General features: G+C 42.8%; 1 protein-coding gene across 4 annotated transcripts in view; it reads left to right on the top strand.

Annotated features, from left to right (window-relative positions):
- KIRREL3 (kirre like nephrin family adhesion molecule 3) overlaps positions 1-24,199 on the top strand; it is a 694,474-nt gene that overhangs the window by 625,586 nt on the left and 44,689 nt on the right. For 3 of the 4 annotated variants that reach the window (XM_081961291.1, XM_081961292.1, XM_081961294.1), the window contains exons 11-14: positions 9,322-9,422; positions 10,328-10,526; positions 14,628-14,663; positions 23,665-23,772. In XM_081961291.1, coding sequence (XP_081817417.1) covers positions 9,322-9,422; positions 10,328-10,526; positions 14,628-14,663; positions 23,665-23,772 — 444 coding nt within the window. The remainder of the gene's footprint in view (positions 1-9,321; positions 9,423-10,327; positions 10,527-14,627; positions 14,664-23,664; positions 23,773-24,199) is intronic. The other variant, XM_081961293.1, reaches the window with a different exon arrangement.

The raw sequence follows: 24,199 nt of genomic DNA, 5'->3' as shown, positions 1-24,199 counted from the left end.
GGAAGGATACTGCAAAATCTTCATTATCTTCCCATTCCAGGAGAAGGATACTGCAAAATCTCAATTCCACCCCATTCCAGGGGAAGGATACTGCAACATCTCCATTCCCACCCCATTCCAGGGGAAGGATACTGCAAAATCTCCATTCCCACCCCATTCCAGGGGAAGGATACTGCAACATCTCCATTCCCACCCCATTCTAGGGGAAGGATACTGCAAAATCTCCATTCCCACCCCATTCCAGGGGAAGGATACTGCAAAATCTCTATTCCCACCCCATTCCAGGGGAAGGATACTGCAAAATCTTCATTATCTTCCCATTCCAGGAGAAGGATACTGCAAAATCTCAATTCCACCCCATTCCAGGGGAAGGATACTGCAACATCTCCATTCCCACCCCATTCCAGGGGAAGGATACTGCAAAATCTCCATTCCCACCCCATTCCAGGGGAAGGATACTGCAACATCTCCATTCCCACCCCATTCTAGGGGAAGGATACTGCAAAATCTCCATTCCCACCCCATTCCAGGGGAAGGATACTGCAAAATCTCTATTCCCACCCCATTCCAGGGGAAGGATACTGCAAAATCTTCATTATCTTCCCATTCCAGGAGAAGGATACTGCAAAATCTCAATTCCACCCCATTCCAGGGGAAGGATACTGCAAAATCTTCATTATCTTCCCATTCCAGGGGAAGGATACTGCAAAATCTCCATTCCCACCCCATTCTAGGGGAAGGATACTGCAAAATCTCCATTCCCACCCCATTCCAGGGGAAGGATACTGCAAAATCTCTATTCCCACCCCATTTTGGTGCCAGCCAGAGGTGGCATTTGCCGGTTCTCCAAACTACTCAAAATTAACGCTACCAGTTCTCCAGAACCTGCCAGAACCTGCTGGATTTCACTCCTGGTCCGTGTGTATTTTGGTGGACTGTTCTTCCAAGTGTACATCTTGGTAGGAACCTTGGAAGAAATGCTTGCAAGAATATATAAGGACTATCTACTTTTTTGTACGTTTCACCCAAGAAGTGTTATTTTACTGCAACGTTTCCATACTGCAACATTTCCATAATGCGGTTTTCTCTGCACCTGTCTTTTCGTAAATGAAGATGCCTCAAAAATGATAGAACCAGGATGCTTCCAGCTACAAAGATGCAACCAAGCTATGCTACTGGGGGTCATGTTTGCTAATCAAGAAAATCTTGTGATGAGCAAAGTTTTTGTTTAATTCATACGGAAAGGACCAGAATTTTCCTGCAGGTTTTTGCTGGGGAAAGATTTTAGCTTTGTTGTAAGTTTCCATTTTCAACCTATATTAAGTCTAGTCTAAGACTTACCCCAAATTTTATGCCAGCAAAATTAAGCAGCATAATGGAAGGCACATTTTGAAGACTTCAAGCATGGGTTTGGATGCTGGAGGTGGCTGCAGAACTTCTGGTTGTCCACCCTTCCTTTAAAGAATGAAGAGATGGGTTCTCTTACTGACAAGGCCCGTGCTTTGAATGTATTCCATCACATCAGTCAAGATATTATTGGTGTTAAACTTGGCATATATCAAGAAAAATATCTGACATGGGCCAAATTTCACATAGCTTATTGATGTCCAACAGTCCTGAAACTCACCCTTAAATCTTAAAAGTAAAAGTTCCCCTGGCACATATGTACTAGTTGTTCCCGACTCTAGGGGGCAGTGTTCATCTTTGTTTCAAAGCCAAAGAGCCAGCGCTCTCCAAAGACGTCTCCTTGGTCATGTGGCCAGAATGACTAAACGCCGAAGGCCCACGGAACGCTGTTACCTTCCCACCAAAGGTTGGGAATTCTGGAAGTTGAAGTCCACAAGTCTTAAAGTCCCCAAGTTTGGACACCCCTGCACTAGACCAATTGATTCTCTGATGCCCAGAATTCTGCACTGATTTCATGGTATAGAATTATGAATGAAATCTAGGAAGCTTTTCTATTACTAAATGCAAAATGTTCCGTATGTTCTAACGTGCAAAAGAGGGACACACTAATTTGCCATTTTCTGCCAACCTAGTAGTTCGAAAGCACGTAAAAAATGCAAGTAGAAAAATAGGAACCACATTTGGTGGGAAGGTAACAGCGTTCTGTGCGCCTTCAGCATTTAGTCATGCCGGCCACATAACCACAGAGACGTCTTCGGACAGCGCTGGCTCTTCGGCTTTGAAACAGATATGAGCACCGCCCCCTAGAGTCGGGAATGACTAGCACAAATGTGTGAGGGGAACCCATACCTTAATTTGCCAGTGAAAGTCTTCTCAATCTCTGGAATTTCTCATTTTGAGAGTTTAGGACGCCTAGGCGCGGTGAACGAGGAGGGAAGCTTAGCATGGTAATTTACCTTCTCCTACTTCGAGTGGAGGGCTTACATGTATGAGAAGAAGAGCTGAATAGAGCTTAAATTTCCTTGTTCCCTGTCTTTGTTGCACATCTAAGAGCCAATATGTGCTTATCACACAACTGTCTTGCTTGAAATGGGGATGCTGGAGTCTGGATGTTTAGGATAAAAGGACATGCCATTGTCTTGACAAGATGTTGCACAGGGAGGTATTTCATTAACAGGGGTGGTAGTCACTTACTTTCCCTATCGGTTTGCAAATGTGAACCATCCACGCATGGGCTCGGCCTTCCCGCATGCGCTTTGGCCTGAAAACGTGCCTAAATAGGACGGTATAGAGCCGGGCTGGGTGGGTAGGCCCATTCGCGATTTCCACTAGCGGTTTGAGTGAACTGGTCCGAACCGTCTGAAATACCACCTCTGCAATTAATTAAGTCTCCAATGTTAATCAATATAGACCAGGGGTGTTCAAAGTTGGGAACTTTAAGACTTGTGGACTTCAACTCCCAGAATTCCCCAGCCAGCATGGCTGGCTGGGGAATTCTGGGAGTTGAAGTCCACAAGTCTTAAAGTTTCCAACTTTGGACACCCCTGATATAGACAAAAGACTAACAGAGCCCTTCATGTATCTGGATCTCTGGCCTGAGTTATGAGCCCCTGATTTAAAAACAACAACAACCCTCCAGGGTAGAGCATAAGATCTGAGCCTTTTCCCTGAGCTGAAGGGGTTTCTGCTTACTGGAAATGGATTTTACACGCATTGAACAAAGCCATAGATGTTTGTGGGTAAACAGATATTATTTCTGCTTCCTCGATTCTTGCTTCTGTACTGCTGGGGCAATTATCAGGTTTTTTTTCCTTCTGTGCATTAACTTGGATTGTTTGTGGAGGTTTCCTTTATTAACATCACTGTCTAACGTGCGGGATATAAACAGGAGAAGAATTATCAGTGGAAAGGATGCTTGGCAGCAAATTGATTGCGTTCTAGCTACCCTTCCTGGCAATAGACATTTATCCTTATTATTACATCTGGGCAGCGCACAATAATATCTTTCTTACTGGCAAATATCAAGGGTCTCCCCCCACCCGCCCACCCGCCCCCTGCACTGTTTATCTGGATTGGCAGAAGCTTGCATCAAAATGGATTTCTTATAAGATGTCAAGATTTCTTTTATTTCCACCTGGGGAAAGGATTTTCTCACACATAAAGGCAATGGGCAATCCTAATTGATGGGGATAAAGGAGAAGGATTAAAGGCCCTTTGTTGTTTGCAGAAAGGGAGTGGAGAAGGAAAGAAACAACATTTTTGGAATTGCGCAAGAGTGAAGTTTCTTCTCGAGCTGGCCATGGTGGATAGGAATTAAATTGTGGGTCCTAATGGCTTCATCGGCTGACTTTTGAGGACTTGATGGTATCTGGGATTCTTTTAAGCAATACATGCAAGCCATATTCAAAATTCAGTATTTTAGATGGTTTTAAGATTTAAGTAGGGACACAGTGGCTCAGTGGGTAAGATGCTGAGCTTGTAGATCAGAAAGCTCGGTGGTTCGAATCCCTAGCGCCACATAACGGAGTGAGCTTCCCTTACTTGTCCCAGCTTCTGCCAACCTAGCAGTTTGAAAGCATGTAGAAATGCAAGTAGAAAAATAGGAATTCTGGGAGTTGAAGTCCACAAGTCTTAAAGTTCCCAAGTTTGGACACCCCTGGTCTAGTGATTAAGGTTCTGTCCTAGAAACCGGGAGTGTGAGTTCTAGCCCCGCCTTAGGCCTCCAGGTGACTTTATGCCAGGCATTCATTCTTAGATCAACCAACTTTATAGGGTTGTTATTGGGGGGGGGGGAGGAAGAAAAAAGGAATATTATGTATGTTCACTGCCTTGAGTTACTTATAAAGTAATAAAGGCAGGATAAAGACAATCTAGTAAATAAATAAATAGGATCCAACTCTCTATCCCTCCTTAATAGATGTCTTTTATGATTGGGAAAACATAAACTATCAGCAGTAAAATACAGGTAGGCAACAAATGAAAGCCAACTGTGTCTGTTGGGTACAGATAAATTAAAACAGTATATTGTTTTAATGCAGGTTTCCTTCATTTCACCTGTTCAAACTAGTCTACGTGTTTAAAACTCAGATTTTAAAATCTGCCCTTTTCGAAATATTTCTGCTGCCATCATTGATGTGATTGGGACTAAATCTGGTTTTTCATTCAGGAGCTGAAGTCTGAACAACTTAAAAAGTTCACCAAAATGAGCATACATATTAGAGAAAATAATGGAACATTCCTTATGTCAATAAATACCGATAGCAAAGTGCACACAAATGTATAAATGATTATACAAATACACACAGAGACACACACATACCCAAACACATGCAGAAACGGGATAAAGGAGAATTAAGGCTGGAAAATTAAGAAGACCAAAAGAAATCAATTTTCAAATTTATCCCTCACTGGATTTTTTATTTTTTGGGAAAAAAATATCTGCAGATATGACAAAATGATTGCATTATTGTTGTTGTTGTTGTTGTTGTTGTTGTTGTTGTTGTTGTTGTTGTCAACAACAACAACAACAACAACAGAATTGTATCACAGCGGCCAGTTGTTTTGCCGTATTTGGCATTGATTACTAGTGGGGCCCCGCCCAGGGGCCTAGGACATCGTAATGTATTTTCGTAATATGTGTGCGGATCCAAGCAGTGCGGCCTTTTGCATTTGACTGATGGTGATTTTGACCATTTTTAACTGTTTTAAATGTAATTCCAGTGCTTTTGGAACAGCACCCAGTGTGCCAATTACCACTGGAATTACCACTGCTGGTTTGTGCCATAATAGTTAAATTTCAATTTTTAAGTCCTGGAATAGTTGTTGTTGTTGTTGTTGTTGTTGTTATTATTGTTATTATCATCATCATCATCATCATCATCATCATCATTTATTTATTTATTTTAAATTCACCTCTAGTGTCTTGGGTTATCAACCTGATACTTTTTTTAAAAAAGTGTTAGAGGATCAGAAATGAGACATCGGTCTTCAACTCTTGTTGGAGTGGAGACACAAATATGAAATATTGCTGGTCCTCAGGGCACTAAATTGCCCCACTTTTTTTTTAAAAAAAGTTTTAAATCTTTGGGGTTGATCACTGAAAAACCCCAGCAGTTGAAATTCCCGTGACCACCACACTTCAAAATGCCTGTTGTGCGAAAGAAATAGCAAAACCCAAGCACACATTTGCCGCCTGAATGCACGCATGATAAGAAAAGGAGCAGGAATGCCGCTTCCCCCCCCCCCCTCTGCTGCATTTAACTGGGACAGATTCTTGTCTGAATAAAAAGTTATTGAACGAAAGGAATGTTTCTCCCGAAAACACAAGCAACGGCTTCAAAAGAAATAATATCATTCATTTATGCCTTTCCCTCCAGGGTTACTTTTTTGGCCTTCATTTGATTTCAGTTAAAGGCCCTGAAGTCACCAATCTGCCACTCTTTTTTAAGGTTTGTTTTGTGAGGTGTTGTTTTTTTTTTCTCTTTTTCTCTCTTTTTTTCCCCCTCTCCTTTTTTTCTGCTTCTGGGCTGTACAAATAAATTGGCAGCGAAGTCCTAAAAATAACGGCAACCAATCGTGCCGCCATTTATATCCATGGCAACACTGTCTGAAGGCTTTAGCTGCCTGGAGATGGCCTAACGCTCATGCACCAAATGCCAGGCGACAAAGAGATTGGCAGCTTCTACAAGTTGATTCTGCCCACTGGGGCATGAGACGCCCGTTCCTGAATTCCAAAAAGTCTATTTCCCTCCCTCCCTCAGCACATTGCTGAGCTGTTCCTTTTTTAGGAGAATTAACCCCTGGCCATGTTTCCTTATCGTCCTCGTAAAGGCAAGATGTTTAGCCTTTGCAGACCCACTCGTAGCCTTTCCTTTTGCTTCTTCTTCTTCGCCTGCGCCCCTGTTGGAAGAAAAGTCCTTCTGGGTTCAGTTCCAAGCAAGGGAAAAGATCCTTCTCTGTGATGGGCCCAACCCTCTGGAATGACCTCCCCCCTGACATTCGAACTACCACCGACCTCCGTTCCTTCCGGCAAAAGTTAAAGACTCACCTATTTCAATCAGCTGGCCTGGCACTTTCTTAGTTCTACCTCCCGGGGATTTATTCATTTTAATTGGGTTTGGGGTTTTAAAAAGTTTTTAATACACTATATACTATATTTAATATTTATTATTCTATGTACAGTCTTGCAACCTCCTCCACCTACGTATTTAATTATTTAACTGTTTTGTATGTATTTTATAACGTATTTTAGTGACTGTACACCGCCCCGAGTCCCTTTCGGGAGAGGGGGCGGTCTATAAATATGAATAATAAATAAATAATAAAACTAGAAACACGGAGGCTGCTTGGAAAGATGGCTTAATGGTGAACAGGATCCCATGGCTTGAGCTCCTGAACAGAAAAAGAGGATCACAGGCTTCCGGATGTTGGGTGAAGAGGGAAAAGAGTGAGATGCTGAAAGCCCTGGTTTTATGCCCTCTCTGGGCTTTGATCTTGAGCTTGTATTCTGATGGGACCATGCAGGGGCAACTCTGTAGGCTGTGCTTTGGGTCCAAGTTTCGATGCCTTGCTGGCTGATGTAATTTTACCTGGTGCCTTGTGATGAGTTTCTGTAGAGGGTTAATCCTACCTTCGCTATGTAGAATAGACCGGCTCAGGCTTTTAATGCTCCATTGACAAAGGTGGGGGCGGCTGAGTTTCTGCCTCTCTTGAGTTTCTACTTCCCTTTTAAGGGGAAATATTCTGCCTTTTTAATATAGCCTAAAATATTTCATTTCTCTAGGAGAGGGGTGGGTTTTGACTTCCAACACCCCCTTAATGGGATGGTCTGCAAAATGAAAACAACAAACAGCATTTCCAATGAGGGCTCAAGGCAAGCCCCCTAACTTAATCAGGGTAACGTTATTCAGGTTAATAACTCAATTGTGAAGTCCACCCTACTTTAAAAGTCGCACCTCATTGGTGGGCCGTATTCAAGGTGAAACTGGTAAAGATGCTTCTGCTTTCTCATTGGGGGGGGGGGTCTCACAGGGTCTTTTGCCACCTCTTGCATCTACAGCAGGAGTGCCTTTGTCCTGTTTGGATGCAAATACAGCATACCAATAGGGCGATAAGACTGGCTAAAGAATAGAATACATAATAGCAGAATTGGCAGGGATCTTGGAGGTCTTCTAGTCCAACCCGCTGCTCAAGCAGGAGGCCCTAGGCAAATTCTGGATAAATGACTGTCCTGTCATTTCTTAAGCACCTTCAGTGATGGAGCATTCATAACTTCTGGAGGCAAGCCGTTGCACTGAGTGTTTTCAATTTCAGGAAATTTCTCCTTTGTTCTAAGTCAGGGGTGTCCAAACTTGGGAACTTTAAGACTTGTGGACTTCAACTCTCAGAATTCCCCAGCCAGCATGGCTGGCTGGGGAATTCTGGGAGTTGAAGTCCACAAGTCTTAAAGTTCCCAAGTTTGGACACCCCTGTTCTAAGTGAAATATTTATTTGATAATCTTTCATCCATTACTTCTTGTCCTGCCATCAGGCTCTTTGGAGAATAGGTAGATCCCCACCCCCAAAACACACACACACACACACACACACACACTTTCGCTGTGACAGGCCCCTCAAATATTGGAAGACTGCTATCATGTCATCCCTAGTCCTTCTCTTCATTAGACTAAACATACCCAGTTCCTGCTGCTCATACCTAGCCCCTAAACTTTGTAATAATCCATCATGACATTAGCTGCTCTATGGCAGGGGTGTCCAAACTTGAGAACTTTAAGACTTGTGGACTTCAACTCCCAGAATTCTGGGAGTTGAAATCCACAAGTCTTAAAAGTTCCCAAGTTTGGACACCCCTGCTCTATGGGAACACTAAAATTACTCCAGTCATCAGTGATTAGGGAATGAAGTTAAGCACCAAGTGCCCTCGGAGAGATACACCCCACCTAATCCTCTCTTTGCTTATTCCATTTTGATTGCTAATGCTTCTTATTTAAGAATCAGCCTCTTTGGTTTTTGCCGATGTTAGACTGACTGCCCTGCCGGTTAGACAGAAGATGGAAAGGGGTTTTGTTTTTGTATTGTGCTGTAGTGCCCCCTGCTGGTCACCTCAGCTATTCCAGCCTTTCAGCAGATTTAAAAGAAGAGAAGAGCCGTTCTTTTCATGACGTTCCTCAGTTAGAATTCCAATTTTGCCACACTGCTTCAACCCAAGAATTAAAAAAAAAACCATAATTGGCAAGAAGGATTGACAGGTTAAGCTTCAGTTGCCTTGAGTGGCACACATTCAAATGGAATTGTGAACTTTAAAAAAAAAAAAACCTCCACGGTTTCTGCATTGATCAGGAAAAGAAAAGAATAAATCAAAATGCAGGAAGTCCTTTAACTTACGACCGCAACTGGAAACAGAATTTCTGTTGCTAAGCATTTATTAAGTGAGTCATGCCTAATTTTAAGACATTTTTGCCACAGTTGTTAAGCGAATCCAGCTTGACTTTGCTTGTCAGAAGCTGGCTGGGTAAATTGCAAATGGCCCCAGGATGTCACAACCATCGTAAATATATGCTGGTTGCCAAGCCCCAAAATTTAGACTACATGACCCTCTGGAGGATGAAAAGGCCCAGAAGAATGAGTTCAAGCATTCCAAGTTCATCCCATTACCATTTTGTGTTTGTGCCACCATAAGCACCGTGGAGAAATGGGATGACGTTCTAAATATGACCAGCTAGTTGACCTACAAAAGTCATAAGTTTGAGGACCAGCTGTAAGTCAGGATTTTCAAAAGTCATAAGTCTGAGGTACCAGCTGTAAGTCTGGTTTTTCAGTGCCAATGTAACTTTGGTCTCTGAATGAACGATTGTAAGTCAAGGATTATCTGTAAAGCACTCTTTCATCACCACTTTCTCTCTCCTTCCTTCCCAGGGCCTCCTATCATCTCCAGCACACAGACCCAGCATGCTCTCCACGGAGAAAAGGGCCAGATCAAATGCTTCATCCGCAGCACGCCTCCACCAGACCGAATCGTGAGTTTGGGTCCTCCACAAGCTGTGAATGACATGGGGCATAGCAATAGCAGTTAGACTTATATACCGCTTCACAGTGCTTTTACAGTCCTCTCTAAGGGGTTTTGTAGTAGCATCGTCCATATATTTGTAGACAAAATGCAAACTTTGGATCAAGGTGGCATTTTTCTTTTATGAATCTTGCTGACCTAAGGCTTTATCTGTTGATAGCCATGGCACTTAGACTGATATACCACTTCACAAGAGCTTTACAGCCTTCTCTAAGAGGTTTCAATACAATACAATACAATAGTAGAGTTGGAAGGGACCTTGGAGGTCTTCTAGTCCAACCCCCTGCCTAGGCAGGAAACCCTATACCGTTTCAGACAAATAGCTATCCAACATCTTCTTAAAGACTTCCAGTGTTGGGGCATTCACAACTTCTTGCCTCTTGCCCCCAACAAACTGGGTCCACATTTGACCCACCTCAGAAGGATGGAAAGCTGAGTCAATATTGAGCAGTGAGATTCGAACTACCAAATTGCAGACAGCCGGCAGTCAGCAGAAGTAGCCTGCAGTACTGTACTCTAACCACTGCACCAGCACAGCTCTTCCCACGGTAAAGTCAATGGGGAAGCTAGATTCACTTAAAAACCATGTTACCAACGTAACAACAATGACTCACTTAGCAATGGTGACAAAGCAAGGTCATAAAATGGGGCAAAGCTCACTGAAAAACTGTCTCACTTAGCAAGGTAGCTTTTGGGCTCAATTATGGTCGTAAGTTGAGGGCCATACATATATAAGCATACATATGATTTGGTCACTACTGCAGAAGACCTCCAAGGTCCCTTCCTACTCTGTTGTTATGCCGTGAGGATAGTAGCTAAAAAGCCTGAGGGATTATAATTGGTTTTAATCTGCAGGCCTGGTCATGGAAGGAAAACGTCTTGGAGTCCGGAACTTCGGGGCGATACACAGTAGAAACCGTCAGCACCGATGAAGGTGTCATCTCCACCTTAACCATCAGCAACATCGTGCGGGCGGACTTCCAGACCATTTACAACTGCACCGCCTGGAACAGCTTTGGTTCGGACACCGAGATCATACGCTTAAAAGAACAAGGTGGGGATTGCTTCCGCGGTGTTTCGAAACCGGAAAGGGAGTCTGGGAGTCACTTGGGTGGAATGGAGAGGAGGCTTTTCCCGCCGCACGTGAGCGAGGCAGGATTAAAATAGGAATGAAATAAAAACACAAGGTTTTGGCATACCTGGGGGCCTGGGTTCCGAGTGGGAGAAATGTTAAAAGGCCATGTTTTAAGGTACAGGTGTTCACAAAGAACCACAGAGGATGGAGCAGCAGCTTCAAGGGCTGGCAAGTCTCTTCATCTTAGGAAAACGTGACAAAGAAGGTCAAAAGTCCGACTGATGAAACGAACAATAATCTGATTGAGAGCAGTGAAAGGAAAAAGCCTTTGCTTGTGCCTGTATTATTTAATGATGATCTGGAAGTGTAAATGGATTAATTACTTCCTGCTTATCCTAAATCAAACTGATTCCTGCTGAGCATTAACCAAGATTGAGAGGACGTAGAATATCTTAGATGCACCGAACAATGAGTTAATCTATATATGGCACAATTCATAATTTGTATTTCTTCAAATTTCTCTAATGTGAGCATTACTTTGTTTTTTGTTTTGTTTTGATCAAACAATCTTTGGTTGATCCAAAGGAAATCATGGGATTAATGTCTATAGCCAATCAGATTTAGGGGAACTCTCACATATGATGTGGTGTAGGGTTCCTGCCTAAGCAGGGGGTTGGACTAGAAGACCTCCAAGATCCCTTCCAATTCTGTTATTCTGTTCTGTTCTGTTCTGTTCTGTTCTATTCTATTCTATTCTATTCTATTCTATTCTATTCTATTCTATATAAAGAAAAAATATGTTGCACGTGGACTTATTGCTGATCTTTGGACCATTGACAAAATATGACATGCTTCTACCCTTGTTTGTGGTCACTTCTTCTTTCCCATCTCATTTAATATGTAAATTAAATTAGATGAAGTTAGGGGCTTTAATTTTTTACTCTTTGGCCACCCATTTCTTTCTGTTCTGCCTTGGCTCCTGCAGAGAATACAAACTCTGACCAAACACTGAAACTCAGGGGTGGCTTTTAACTTCTTGTCCTTATGGGTACACTAACATGATTTACATATAAATTGAATTCAGACAAAATTGTTTTAAGCAAAGCTATATGTTTCAGTGACATGCCTACAGAACCAAATTGCGCCAAGTGAGAAGAAATGTTTCTTCAGAATCTGGATACCGAGGGATGAGTTCAGAAACTTCTAGTTCATCCCATTAGGACTTTGTGTTTGTGTCACCATAAACACAGAAGAAAAATGGGAGGATGCACTAAATGTGGCCAGTTAGTTGACCTACAAAATGATCTAGTTCTGCTCCCAGAGAGAAAACGTTTGAGAAGGGAAGATCCAAAGAGTTGAAGTTGTGTTCAGTAGAAGTTAAGAATGGAGTCCCTATCTTACCACACTGAAATGTGGGTGTGCAAAAGCAGTAGAAACACAATGAAGTCAAAGTTTATAGGGTTTATTAGCGAAGCTGCAGTGGAATGTAGTCGGGAGTCCCAGGGGGGGAAGAGCTCTTTCCCAGAGGGCAAAGAGACAGAGGGACTTGGAATGCCTGGCAGGCAAGAAGAGAGCAAGGTCGAACCCTCCCTAACAATCAAAGATTATTCTATAGTGATGGCAGATAATTGCTTTAGTCTGGCAAGATTTTGTCTGTAGGCGAACAACAATAAAGGAACTACTCATAAGTAACTCTGCATGTCACTCTTGGTTCTTTGGGCTAGACATTAATCTTGCCAGACTAAAGCAATTGTCTGGAATAATGATAGATATTCTAAAAGGAAGAGATAACAATCTTAAGCTCTAAGGCATGAGAAAGTTACCAATTAGGGGAGACGGGAAAAAATTACAAAACATGCATGCATTGGGGAAAATAAGCTTTGACTAATATGGCACAAGCATGCAGAAGAGAAGCCATTTCATACTGGAAGGGAAAGAGGGGAATGGGATATATGATTTAAACCTCCTTACCTTTGTAATGATCTTCTGCATAGCACTGGAGTCATATAAAGGAGGTTAGATGCCATATTTACTTTGGAGATTATAAATTATGGATATGATTAGCATTCTTCAGATTTTGGCTTGCAAATAATGGTTTGGAGAAAATGGCCTGCACCATTATCTATTCTAGATTTTCATGACCACCCAATCACTGTTCTGCAGATTTTAATTGCAAATTTCCCCCCTCTGTTTCATTTTTTTGTCTAGTGATCCATCCTGGGATCATAATATATAATATAGCCAATCTGATTTAGCCATTTGCTGAAATCAACAGTCATTCGTGAAACCTACTTACAAGGTGGTCTATATTTCCTGTTTAGTCACATAAAATGGAAACTAAGCAAGGAGAGAAGCAACCTAGAACTATGAGGAAATTTCCTGACAGTTAGATCAATTGACCAGTGGAACAACTTGTCTCCAGAAGTTGTGAATTCTCCAACAGTTTTTAAGAAGAGATGGGGACAGCCATTTGTCTGAAATGGTATAGGGTTTCCTGCGTGAGTTGGACTAGCCCTCCAAGATTCCTCCCAACTCTGTTATTCTAAATTCTAAAAATTCTAAAAGGAAATGCTCTTGATTGAAACATGATTATAATTTTAAAGGTCCCCTTGAAAAGTCCCCATCATAGAATAGGTTAGGGATAGGGATAGGGATAGGGATAGGGATAGGGATAGGGATAGGGATAGGGATAGGGATAGGGATAGGGATAGGGATAGGGATAGGAAAAGGAATAGGAATAGGAATAGGAATAGGAATAGGAATAGGAATAGGAATAGGAATAGGAATAGGAATAGGAATAGGACAGGGACCTTGGAGGTCTTCTAAGTACAACCCCTTGTTCAAGCAGGATGTACAAATGTCCTATACCATTTATGCATTGGTTCTATAGGGTCTCCAGTTCCATCACTTCCTCTTAAAAGTTAGAGTGGGCATTTGGACTGTTCTCATTAAGTTCTCACTTAAAGGCAAGGCTCCCTTTCAGGCTAAACTGAAATTAAATGGAGTTAAAGTCAGACTTGGTTTCAGTCTGGCGCAAATAAGGTTAGCCAATTGTTTTCCTCTTGCCTGCCTTCCCTGGGCAAGCAGATGTTATTTACAATACTAAGAAAGTGGATCCCAGTAAAAGCACTCTGCAAGGAGTTGTTCAGTTGTTCATAATACAGATAAATGTAATTAAAGATCATTTGAGAGAGACCACTGTTCTGCAGAGCTCATAAAGAACAGGTGACTGCTGACTGCCCAGCATTCTTGGGAAACAGACAGCTCTGCCAAAAATAGCAATCTCATTTTGATGTAGGTTGAAAAGCTGCTGGTTGGTTTGTAAGGGCTGAGCCTATAAGAAAGGGAATAGCATTTCCAACAATTGCTTTTCCAACTGCCAATCTAATCATATATACAACGGTCCCAGGACTATAACCCTTTTGCCTATAAGTGCAGTGCTGAATGTTTGAATGTTCCCCTGGATTTTAAAACATTCTGCAGATGGAAAGCTAAAATATCTTGCCCACCATTCAGCTAAATTCGTTTCCTAAGAAAATAGGTTTCCACAAGCAAGGGTTTCCTTCCTTCCTTCTTTTCTTCTTTCCTTCCTTCCTTCCTTCCTTCCTTTCTTCTTTCCTTCCTTTTTCTTCCTGTCTTCTTTTTTCTTCCTTTCCTTTCCACCTTCCTTTCCTCTCCTTTCTTTTCCTTCCCTTCCCTCCCTCCCTCTCTTCCTTTCTTTTTTCTTTCTTTCTTCACTGAAACATGCAGTCTTGCAAAGAGACCCCATGTGCAGGGATGAAGAAGGGGGTATACTAAGATTAGGCCCCACTAGGAATTTCCTCCGAGTATATTTTGAAATATGACGGACACTCAGACGTCAGGTGCTGCCTGATGTCCAGAGGCAACCCCGCATTTTGAAGCCCCCCAACTCTTGCAACAAGCGGGGCGTGGACCCTGAAGCTGCCTTTGGAAGTGATGGGCAAAACCTCCCCGGGATTCGCTTGTTCTAAAGAAAGGCAATCCCGGCAAAAGAAAAAGAAAATAACTGACTGTTGCAGTTGGGCGTTGGCTGTAGACACTTGCTTTATTTTCAAACAGGTACGGAAATGAAGTCAGGAGCTGGTATGGAAACAGGTACGGAATTATGAGTGAAGGTGACTCTGGGAACTGAACTCCCCCATCTCCCAAGCTAATCCCAATGAAACAGTAATGCCACATCCATTGACAGGAGGTAAAAGGATGCCTGAGAGAGGAATTATTCTTGGAAGGGCTGGTTAGCCTTCAGAATCCTTGGGTTCTTTAAAGTTCTCGCCTTCCTACATGTCCTCCCACTTCTCCAAACGGGATAGTGCTACAATTCACACTACGACTACCCAGGGGATGAATTGGTGAGCACGAAGAAGAGGATGTCGTACTTATCCTTAGAACTGGGAGATGCCCCACAAATGGCCTATTAACATGTTCTTTAAAGCCATGTCCCACTAATTGAACCTTGTCTCTCAAAATGAATGCTGGCATGTCAAAACGACCACAAGCAAAATTCGATTTCAGGTATAGCCTATACCTCCCTCTATTTGCTAAATTAACTGTGGTTGTCTCCCAGAGACTTTACTTACTGCTTTTGTGGGAATCTAAGGAATTGATCGTGGTTAGATTCTGGTTAGATACTTTGGGGAAACAGAGATGGCTGTTCCAACGCAGGAATTATTTTGCTGACTTAAGTTTACCATATTTCTGAAAACCGCTTTTTGCAAGCGACTCCCCATCCCATCATCCTGCTTTGCTCTGGGCTACTTCCTTCGCATGGGCCCCATCCCAAACCATCTTCTCTCCGTGTTTGCATTTGTTATTATTAGTCCCTCGCCTTCCCTTCATAAAAACTTCTCACTTGCCTCTGGATCAGCCTGCGGGTGGCTCTGAAACCTTGGCTGGCAGCATCTTTCCTGTTCCGCCTACATTCCAAGCTGGTTAAGAACAAGAACAGGACAAAACATCATCATCGTCTTTTAACAGCCCCATAATCCCTTGTGGAGTAGAGTCTGGGCAATTGAAAGAAGGTGAATGTTTACTGGCCGGATGCCCTTCCTGTTGGCCAATGCAGAGGTGTTTTTTTTCAGCAGATATAGCCTCGCTGTGCCCAGATTCTACCCCGCATATCTGCCTCTACCTAGGATCGAACTCACAGCCTCCCGATGGTGAAGCGAGTGCTCCACCTCTAGACCACCCCACCACTCAAGAACAGGAAAAATGTTTCTCCTAAATTCACATTCCCTTGGGCCTAATCTGCCATGGGTCATTAGCAGACAGTGGGCTCCCGATTCAAAACAGGTGGCCATTGCTTTGTTCTTTTGGCATTTCACTCTCTCCCCTCCGACCTCGTCTTCCTCATCCATCAGGCTGCCAGGGAAAACCGAGATTATCCCAGTCAAGAACCTGGAGGATCGTCGTAGGTGGCTTCCAAGATTAAGTCAAGGAGCCATGCATGACTTTAAATCTGCATGGTTTCCAAGGTCATTTGTGATGGTGGAGACGGTGGTGGTGGTGGTGGTGGGGTGGTGGGAGGAGACAAAAATGGCAAGATGGCTTCTGAAGCCATGTAATCCAAGCCCTGCTCTTTTCTTGTGTGTGATGGGCAGAAGGAATAACCTTGAGGAACAGGAGGAAGAACAGCAACCAAGACAATGGTGAGATAAAAGAAATACGAGTCTGGGACAGGAATGCGATTTGAGAAAGCATCTGAGACATGACCCTCCCTGCTTCCCATCAAGAAAAAGGGAGGATGGGGGAAGGTGCATTAAGACTTGCAAGATTCTGTTACTATAACATTTGATATACAGGTAGTCCTTGACTTACAATCATTCATTGAGTGGCCATTCGAAGCTACGACAACACTGGAAAAAGTGACTCACATTATGGCCATCCCAACATCTTTGCGGTCACATGATCAAAGCCCAGGTGCTTGACAACTAGTGTGCATTTACAATGGTTGCAACATCCCAGGGATCACTAATTGCAACCTTCTTTCCCGACTGGTTTCCGATAAGCAAAGTCCTTGGGAAGTCACATTCACTTAAAGACCTGTGATTCATTTAACAACTGCAGGCGATTTGCTTAATAACCATGGCAAAAAGGCTGTAAAAGCAGGCGCAACTCACTTAACGTCCATTGCCATTAGCAACGGAAATCCTGTTCCCAGTTGTGATCATAGGTTGAGGACTACCTGTGTTAAACTTTATAATATACGTAGTATTAGCTTGCATGTCTTTGATTTTCGAATTTGGTCGAATTTAGAGGGCTGACACACACATGTGTTGTACATTAAAAGGGGAGGAGCAGGGCTTCAATGACACAGTTGTGGATGCCATCTTATTATTATTTTTTCCCTTTCTGCCCACAGGGACCATCACTGTCATTTATTCATTTGATATACCTGAAATATTTCTAGACCTCTTTTAAGGACAAAATTTCTCCCAAGGTGGCTTATAATCATAAATTCATGGCTATAAAAGCACTATAAAAAATAAGAATAACGGTAACAGTAAGAACAAGGAGCAGTTAAAACAGCCCATCCCGGAAAGTAATCTCAAACAGGCAAAAGAACAATTCAACAAAGTCCATTTAAGTCAAAGCCAGAAGAAGAAGCAGTTGCAAACTTTTCTGAAAATCTGCTGGGGTGGGTCCCAATTAATTCTGCAGGAAATTTGGCCCTCGGTAAAGTAACCAGGACCAAGAGATGGATCAAGATGGATCTTGAATGTTGCAGAAAAAAGACGCAAACAAACAAAAGAAGACCTACCAGAATTCTTTGATACATAAACCAGCCTCAGATCTGTTGGATTATATTGGAAAAAGTTGAAGCTACAAGCATAAGCTGCACTTTTCAGAATATGGGGGCTAGGGTTCACACACACACACACACACACACACACACAAAATAGGCAAGCAACAAATATATCAATAAAAGTGAACACAAATGTAGAGATCAGTGGTTCTCAACCTGTGGTCTGTGGACCTCTGGGGCGCCGTGATGTCCTCATAGGAGGTCCCCATTGAGGAAATGCTATACTTTATATCTTGAGTTAAGTCTTGCGAGTCCGTTGCCACAAAAGGTATGACATGGGGCTCGTGGTGAAGGGAAGGATGAGAACCACTGAGTTAGAATAATGCTCCTCCAGCTTGGAAGCCTGAAGATGCGTGGACTTCAACTCATGCCTCTTCAAGTTTCCACGCTTGAGAAACACTGAGCTAGAGACAGCTAAAGGAAAGAAGAGAAGCCACTCACAAAGGGTATTTAAAGGGGAGGGGGTCCGTGGCGAAGAAAAGAGAACCATTAATATAGATCAGGGGGGGTCAAACTGAAGGCCAGATTCAGCCCACAGGGTGCTTAGATCTGGACCATGGGGCTGCTATGGAAACAGTGAAGGAGCGGCTCGTTTTCTGCCAGCGAAAACGGGCTCCTTCAACCCTCTGCCAGTAAAAACGGAGGTCAGCAGGGCAGGAGGTGGTCCCTCTGAGCTCCCTTTTCAGTGGCAGAGGGTTGAAAGGAGGTTGTGGCAGCCAAAAATGGCGCTTGGGAGCCCATTTTCGCTGGCGGAGGGCTTGGGCAAGCACAGCTGCCCCTGACAGGAGTAACGTTGAGCTAGCCATGCCCACCCCTGGCCCTCTGAGGTCAAAGACAACCCTCCTGCGGCCCTCAATGAAATCAGGTTTGATCCCCTCTGATATAGATTAAAGAGCCCAGATAAATTCAGGCTAGTAGGGATGCAGTACTGTAGGCCCACTCTCGGTTTTACCCCTCTGAGACTGGTGCTGTTTCACTCTAGCTTCGGAAAAAGGACATCCAATTTATTCAATGGCCTTGAAAAGTTCACCTTAAATCTTAGAGCAACCTTTCCAACACACAAAAATACACAAATAACAAAGAGGGTGAGAAAAAAGGGAAGAAACCATCGTCCTTCTGATCCACATAGCAGCAAATAGCTATTTGCCGTACACAGAAGAACCGAAACGCATATAAAGCGCCATGGCCTGGACATTGTCCCTTCATCGCGAAACCACACCTCTAATCATTCTCCGATCAGACACACAAAAGCGTGGGGAAGGGATGAAAAAGCAGAGGCGATGAATTGTGCCGTTAAGACTGAACAGGCTCCATCTCACCCGCGGTAGATCCCTAACAGCAGCGCAGGCAGGGATCGGAAGAGCCAGATGGCATCTACGGGTGTCTCCATTGTTTGCTGAGACACCTGCAAGCAGAGGGCATTTAAATAACAATGCTCGCTGTCATAGATCTGAAATAACGACAATCGCTTTCTCACCCTGGAAGCAAAAAGAAACATTATATTTCCACCGTAGAGAAAAACAGCGGGCAGATAGTTCTCGACTTACAACCACTTGTAAGGATAACGCGTCACTGTCTGAAGGTACAGCTTGGCTGAAAAAAGCAACTGATGAACAGCCCTCACACTTACAACCATTGTAGTACAGGTAGTCCTCGACTTAAACAGTGACCAAAGTTACGACATTCTTGAAAAAGTTACAACCATTTTTCACACTGTCGACCTTAGCGCATCCTCATGGTCACGTGATCGAAATTCTGTTGCTGCTTGGGAACGGACTCATATTTATGACAATCGTGTCCCCGGGATCGTGTTTGCGACCTTCTGACAAGCAAAATCAATGAGGAAGCCACATCCTCTTAAGAACCCTTAACAGTTGCAGTGATTCACTTAACAACTGGGGCAAGAAAGGGCATAAAATAGAGAAAAGCTCACTTAACTGTCTCACTTAGCAACAGAAACTTGAGGCTCAATTGTGGTCGTAGGTCGAGGGCTACCTGTATTCCTGCAGTTGCATGATTAAAATCACTCAGTGACAGAAGTTCAGGTCCAAATTGTAGCTCAAGGACTACCTGTAAGTTTATGGCTGTCGGACTCAAAAATTAACTTGATTGACTCCTGGAATCTCAAACTAGATTTGATATCTCGATGAGGCCTAAATAACGAACATTTTACATCGCCACACTTTCCTTATCAGTAGGGCATTTGCCTGAGAGAACACACCCGCTATAAAAGCAAAGGAGGTTCACGTGTAAGAGGAAAAACTTTCCACCGATTCATTCGACTTTAACAAATTCCCTTTACGCTGTAGGAAAGTTTCTGTGCTAACTCCCAGTTCTTCAATATTCCATCTGGAATTATTCTTCAAACCCCACAAGCAACTGTGATGATTTCCAGACCCAGTAATTGAAAGCATCCGGAATCAAAACTGGGCAAGACCATCCTGACCACTGGGCAATCAACGGAGAGGCAGCTCAATCTTATCTTTGGTATCCAATTATGCAGGACATGAAAGCAAGCCAAAATCAGAGCAATACACCAAACCGTTTCTTTAATATACCTGCAATCCTACTGAAAATCAGTGAAGTTGTCAGGGGTTCCCCGTGATTGTTTACTGTTTGTCTACCCAAATGTGTATGGCAATGCTTTCTGCTAACTGACATTTCTAGCATCTTCGAGGACAACACTAAGAATAACGCATTGAACTGTGTAAACTTGAAGTCACCAACAACAATGAATGAACAAGACCAGGTTTCCATGTCCCAAAGGTGCTTTTTCAAGAGGCAACTGGACATTCTTGTTTGTCTTTGAAGAGCGAAGAAGCTTCAGGATGAGGAGTGAAAAGTCTTCAAAGAAAAACCAGAAAGTCCAGTTGCCTCTTGAAAAATCAACTTAGGGACAACCGTGACCTGGATGACTGAGAATCTCCATAGGCACCAGGTCTCCCTGTTACAGCATTGGCTCATGAGTCTGATATGTTTTTCTTGTGAATTATCCACTTTTTCTGAAGAATTATATTCTATTCTATTTTTTCAAAATGACAAGTGAATCTGTGTGGAGAGCTAAAAATATGCAGTCTTTTGTAGAACTAAACATCACTTTTTAAAAAAAAAATTGTCACATTTCAGTCTGGACATTTAAGTTTGTGCTGAAATTCCTGGTTCTCCATATCCTATCAGTCACCAATGAACAAGTCTCAAAATGAGAATCCCTTGAATTCTGCTCCTGATCAGTGGATCTTTTTCTTTCCCAAATATTTATTCTCCTTATTCTGGCAACAGAAGATAATAGGTTGTTGTTAGTTGTGAAGTCATGTCTGACCCATCGCAACCCCGTGGACAACGTTCCTCCAGGCCTTCTTGTCCTCTACCATCCTCGGGAGTCCATTTCAGTTCACACTTACTGCTTCGCTGACTCCATCCAGCCACCTCATTCTCTGTCGTCCCCTTCTTCTTTTGCCCTCAATCGTTCCCAGCATGAGGCTCTTCCCCAGTGAGTCCTTCCTTCTCATTAGGTGGCCAAACTATTTGAGTTTCCTCTTCAGGATCTGGCCTAAATAGCAGTCAGGGTTGATCTTCTCTAGCACTGACCGATTGGATCACCTTGCAGTCCAAGGGACTCGCAGGAGTCTTCTCCGTACCAGAGTTCAAAGGCCTCCATTCTTTGGCGCTCAGCCTTTCTTATGGTCCAACTTTCACAGCCATACATTGCAACTGGGAAAACCATAGCCTTGACTATACACACTTTTGTTGGCAGGGTGGTGTCTTTACTTTTTAGTATGCTAGATTTGCCATAGCTTCCCTCCACAGGAGCAAGCGTCTTTTAATTTCTTGGCTGCAGTCCCCATCTGTGGTGATCTTGGAGCCCAGGAAAATAAAATCTGTCACTACCTCCACTTCTTCCCCATCTATTTGCCAGGAATCGTGAGGGTCGAATGTCATGATCTTCGTTTTCTTAATGTTGAGTTTCAAGCCAACTTTTGCACTCTCCTCCTTCACCTGCATCAACAGGCTCTAGAATCACTTGTTAAATCTACCCTTCTTATTATCCTGGTGGGACAATACCATTTTCTACGGCTGCTTTATGAGCCCAGGAGAGGTAGAAATGTCCCCAGACCAAAAATGAAGTCTTCAAACAAAGAGCAAAACAGAATGACTCAGGGCTCAGCCAAAGCTTGACATTACTGTACCTCAACATCTACCACTTTACATAATGGTAGGGTTGGTCTTGAGATGGAGAAGGTAATACCAGGTGAAGAAATAGCACTATATTATTTATCCCCCCAGGAGTGTATGACTATTTCAGTAGATTCTCCTGCAGCCGAAGGATGGAAAATATTTTTCCCCTCCTTTCACATCGCGTACAATTTCTTCATCAACCTTTCGCAAATATAACTTGCAATCATTCGTATGGAGGTGCAGTCATGCTCCCCATGGGCTCTGAAATCTAAACACTGGCTGGATTATTGGGGGGGATGGAGAAGACGTAAAATGACAGAAAAGTTGAATTTTTGACAGCTGCTAGTTTTATTTCACGTTCCTTATATTTCACTCCCACTTCCTCGGGCTCATTTTTGACAAGCAACAATTAATTTAGACAGCATGTCCTCAGCCCAAAGTACCGTTCAATCATAATCCGTTACAAAGCAGAAGCTAAGCAAGAACTAACCAAGGAATATTTTTTTAAAAAATGTATTTAACTTTTCAAAAACTCACCAAATTTTTATCCCATGCATTGAGTCGTTTGGTGATAGCACGGTAGGCACTGTTTAAGTTAACGTTCTTCTGGAGAAGGTCTGTCTCTGTGGTCACTATAAATTAAATAAATACATACACAAATAATCATTTCATGAAGTATACAGGACACAAAGAGCTACTCCTAGGTGCAGGAACATAACCAACAAACTCTGGTTTGGAAGCATGCTTGAACCAAGAACTTTGATGTCATCCTCAGATGTCATCCTAAATCACTGTGTATAAAGACCAGGAAGTCTTCGCTTGCAGATTCTCCATCCTTGAGACCGATTCAAGAAGGGTGATGCTTTTAATATTTCCTCAAATTCAAATGTAATCAGATGTTACTTTGAAAGTAGAAGGGGACGCTTTCAAGGTTCTCCAAAATTGCAACAACAGAGAAGAGGACCATTATACAGTACATGTATAAGATTGGAGGAGTTGAAATTGAAGTCCGGAAAAGCTGCTATCAGTGACAGAAGTAGAAAAGATAAATTTGATCAAGCCATGCTCATAAGGATGATTCAACAGGAGGATTTCAAAAACTTCAAACTCGTTTCTTACAGTTGAAGCAAAATAGCTTCAAATAATAAAGTAACCCATCCTGTACCCTTCAATAAATAATGCACTTGGTCTACATACACACAAATACTCAAATTATTGGTTTTGGTCACCACGATATAAAAAAGATGTTGAGACTCTAGAAAGAGTGCAAAGAAGAGCAACAAAGACAATTGGGGGACTCGAAGCGTAAACATATGAAGAACGATTGCAGGAATTGGGTATGTCTAGTTTAATGAAAAGAAAGACTAGGGGATACATGATAGCAGTCTTCCAATATCTCAGGGTTGCCACAACGAAGAGGCGCTCAACCTATTCTCCAAAGCACCTGAGGGCAGGACAAGAAGCAATGGGTGGAAACTAATCAAGCAGCGAAGCAACTTTTAACTAAAGAGAAATTTCCAGACAGTTAGAACAAATAATCAGTGGAACAACTTGTCTCCAGAAGTTGTGAATGCTCCAACACTGGACATTTTTAAGAAGACGTTGGATAACCATTTGTCTGAAGTGGTGTAGGGTTTCCTGCCTAAGCAGGGGGTTGGACTAGAAGACCTCCAGGGTCCCTTCCAACTCTGTTATTCTATTCTATTCTATTTTAAATCAGACAGACAATATTAATGTTACCACTCTCCAAGCCGCTTCTCTGTCCTCAACAGAGGTCTCAATATTTCAAGTAAACCGCGCAAAGGGATTGGATCCTAGCCTGACTTGGCAGCCAAAAGTTGACTTTATTTTGACAAAGACAGGAGATCCAGGGGTTAGTGACCCAAAATAAGCTTTACTCCTAAACCCACATGTTCCTTTCCCAACTCATCGTTAGCCTGCCATGCATTTCTAACCTTGTGTCTATTTCATTGAGTAGGAACTAGTCTTACCAATGACATGGGCAAATCTGAGAATAAATAATGACTTGAGAAGAAATCGTTGAGATCTTAGTAGTAAGCGTGGGGCAAGGAAAAAGGGATTCCTCCTCCACTTCATTTCTTTTCTTGTTTCTTCCAGAGTCAGTGCCCATGGCAGTCATCATAGGTGTGGCCGTTGGAGCTGGGGTGGCTTTCTTAGTCCTGATGGCCACCATCGTGGCTTTCTGCTGTGCTCGCTCCCAGAGAAGTAAGTCCTTTTCCTTTTTAGTTCATTGACTGTCACTGAGGAATCACATGCAGAACCGAACAACCAATAATCAAGACTCACGGAAGTATTTTTTTTTTAACTCAGTAGTGCATCCTGGAGTGGGTCCTTTCCAGGAGAATAGTGGAAGACACAACCCTGTAGACAAAGAGATGCACCAATATTTAGCCCTTTCAGAAAGGAGGGGAAATGATTTGTTGATATGTATTCACAAATAATATTGCAAATCTCAAGTTACTTCTGTTATCTACTCTTCTGTTAGATGAGTAGGTCAACCTATTCTCCAAAGCGGGGCTCACCAACATTTTGGACCTCAGGGACCACTAAATTCCATAATTTTAAATCCTGCGGACCACTAATATGATCTGCCTAATGACTGGTTGGGTGGGTGTGGCTAAGTGGTCATGTG

This window comes from Natrix helvetica, assembly GCF_964273705.1.
Source record: "Natrix helvetica genome assembly, chromosome: 8".
Taxonomy (NCBI): domain Eukaryota; kingdom Metazoa; phylum Chordata; class Lepidosauria; order Squamata; family Natricidae; genus Natrix; species Natrix helvetica.
Note: the sequence above shows the minus strand (reverse complement) of the source record. Positions and strands in the feature narration are given on the sequence as shown.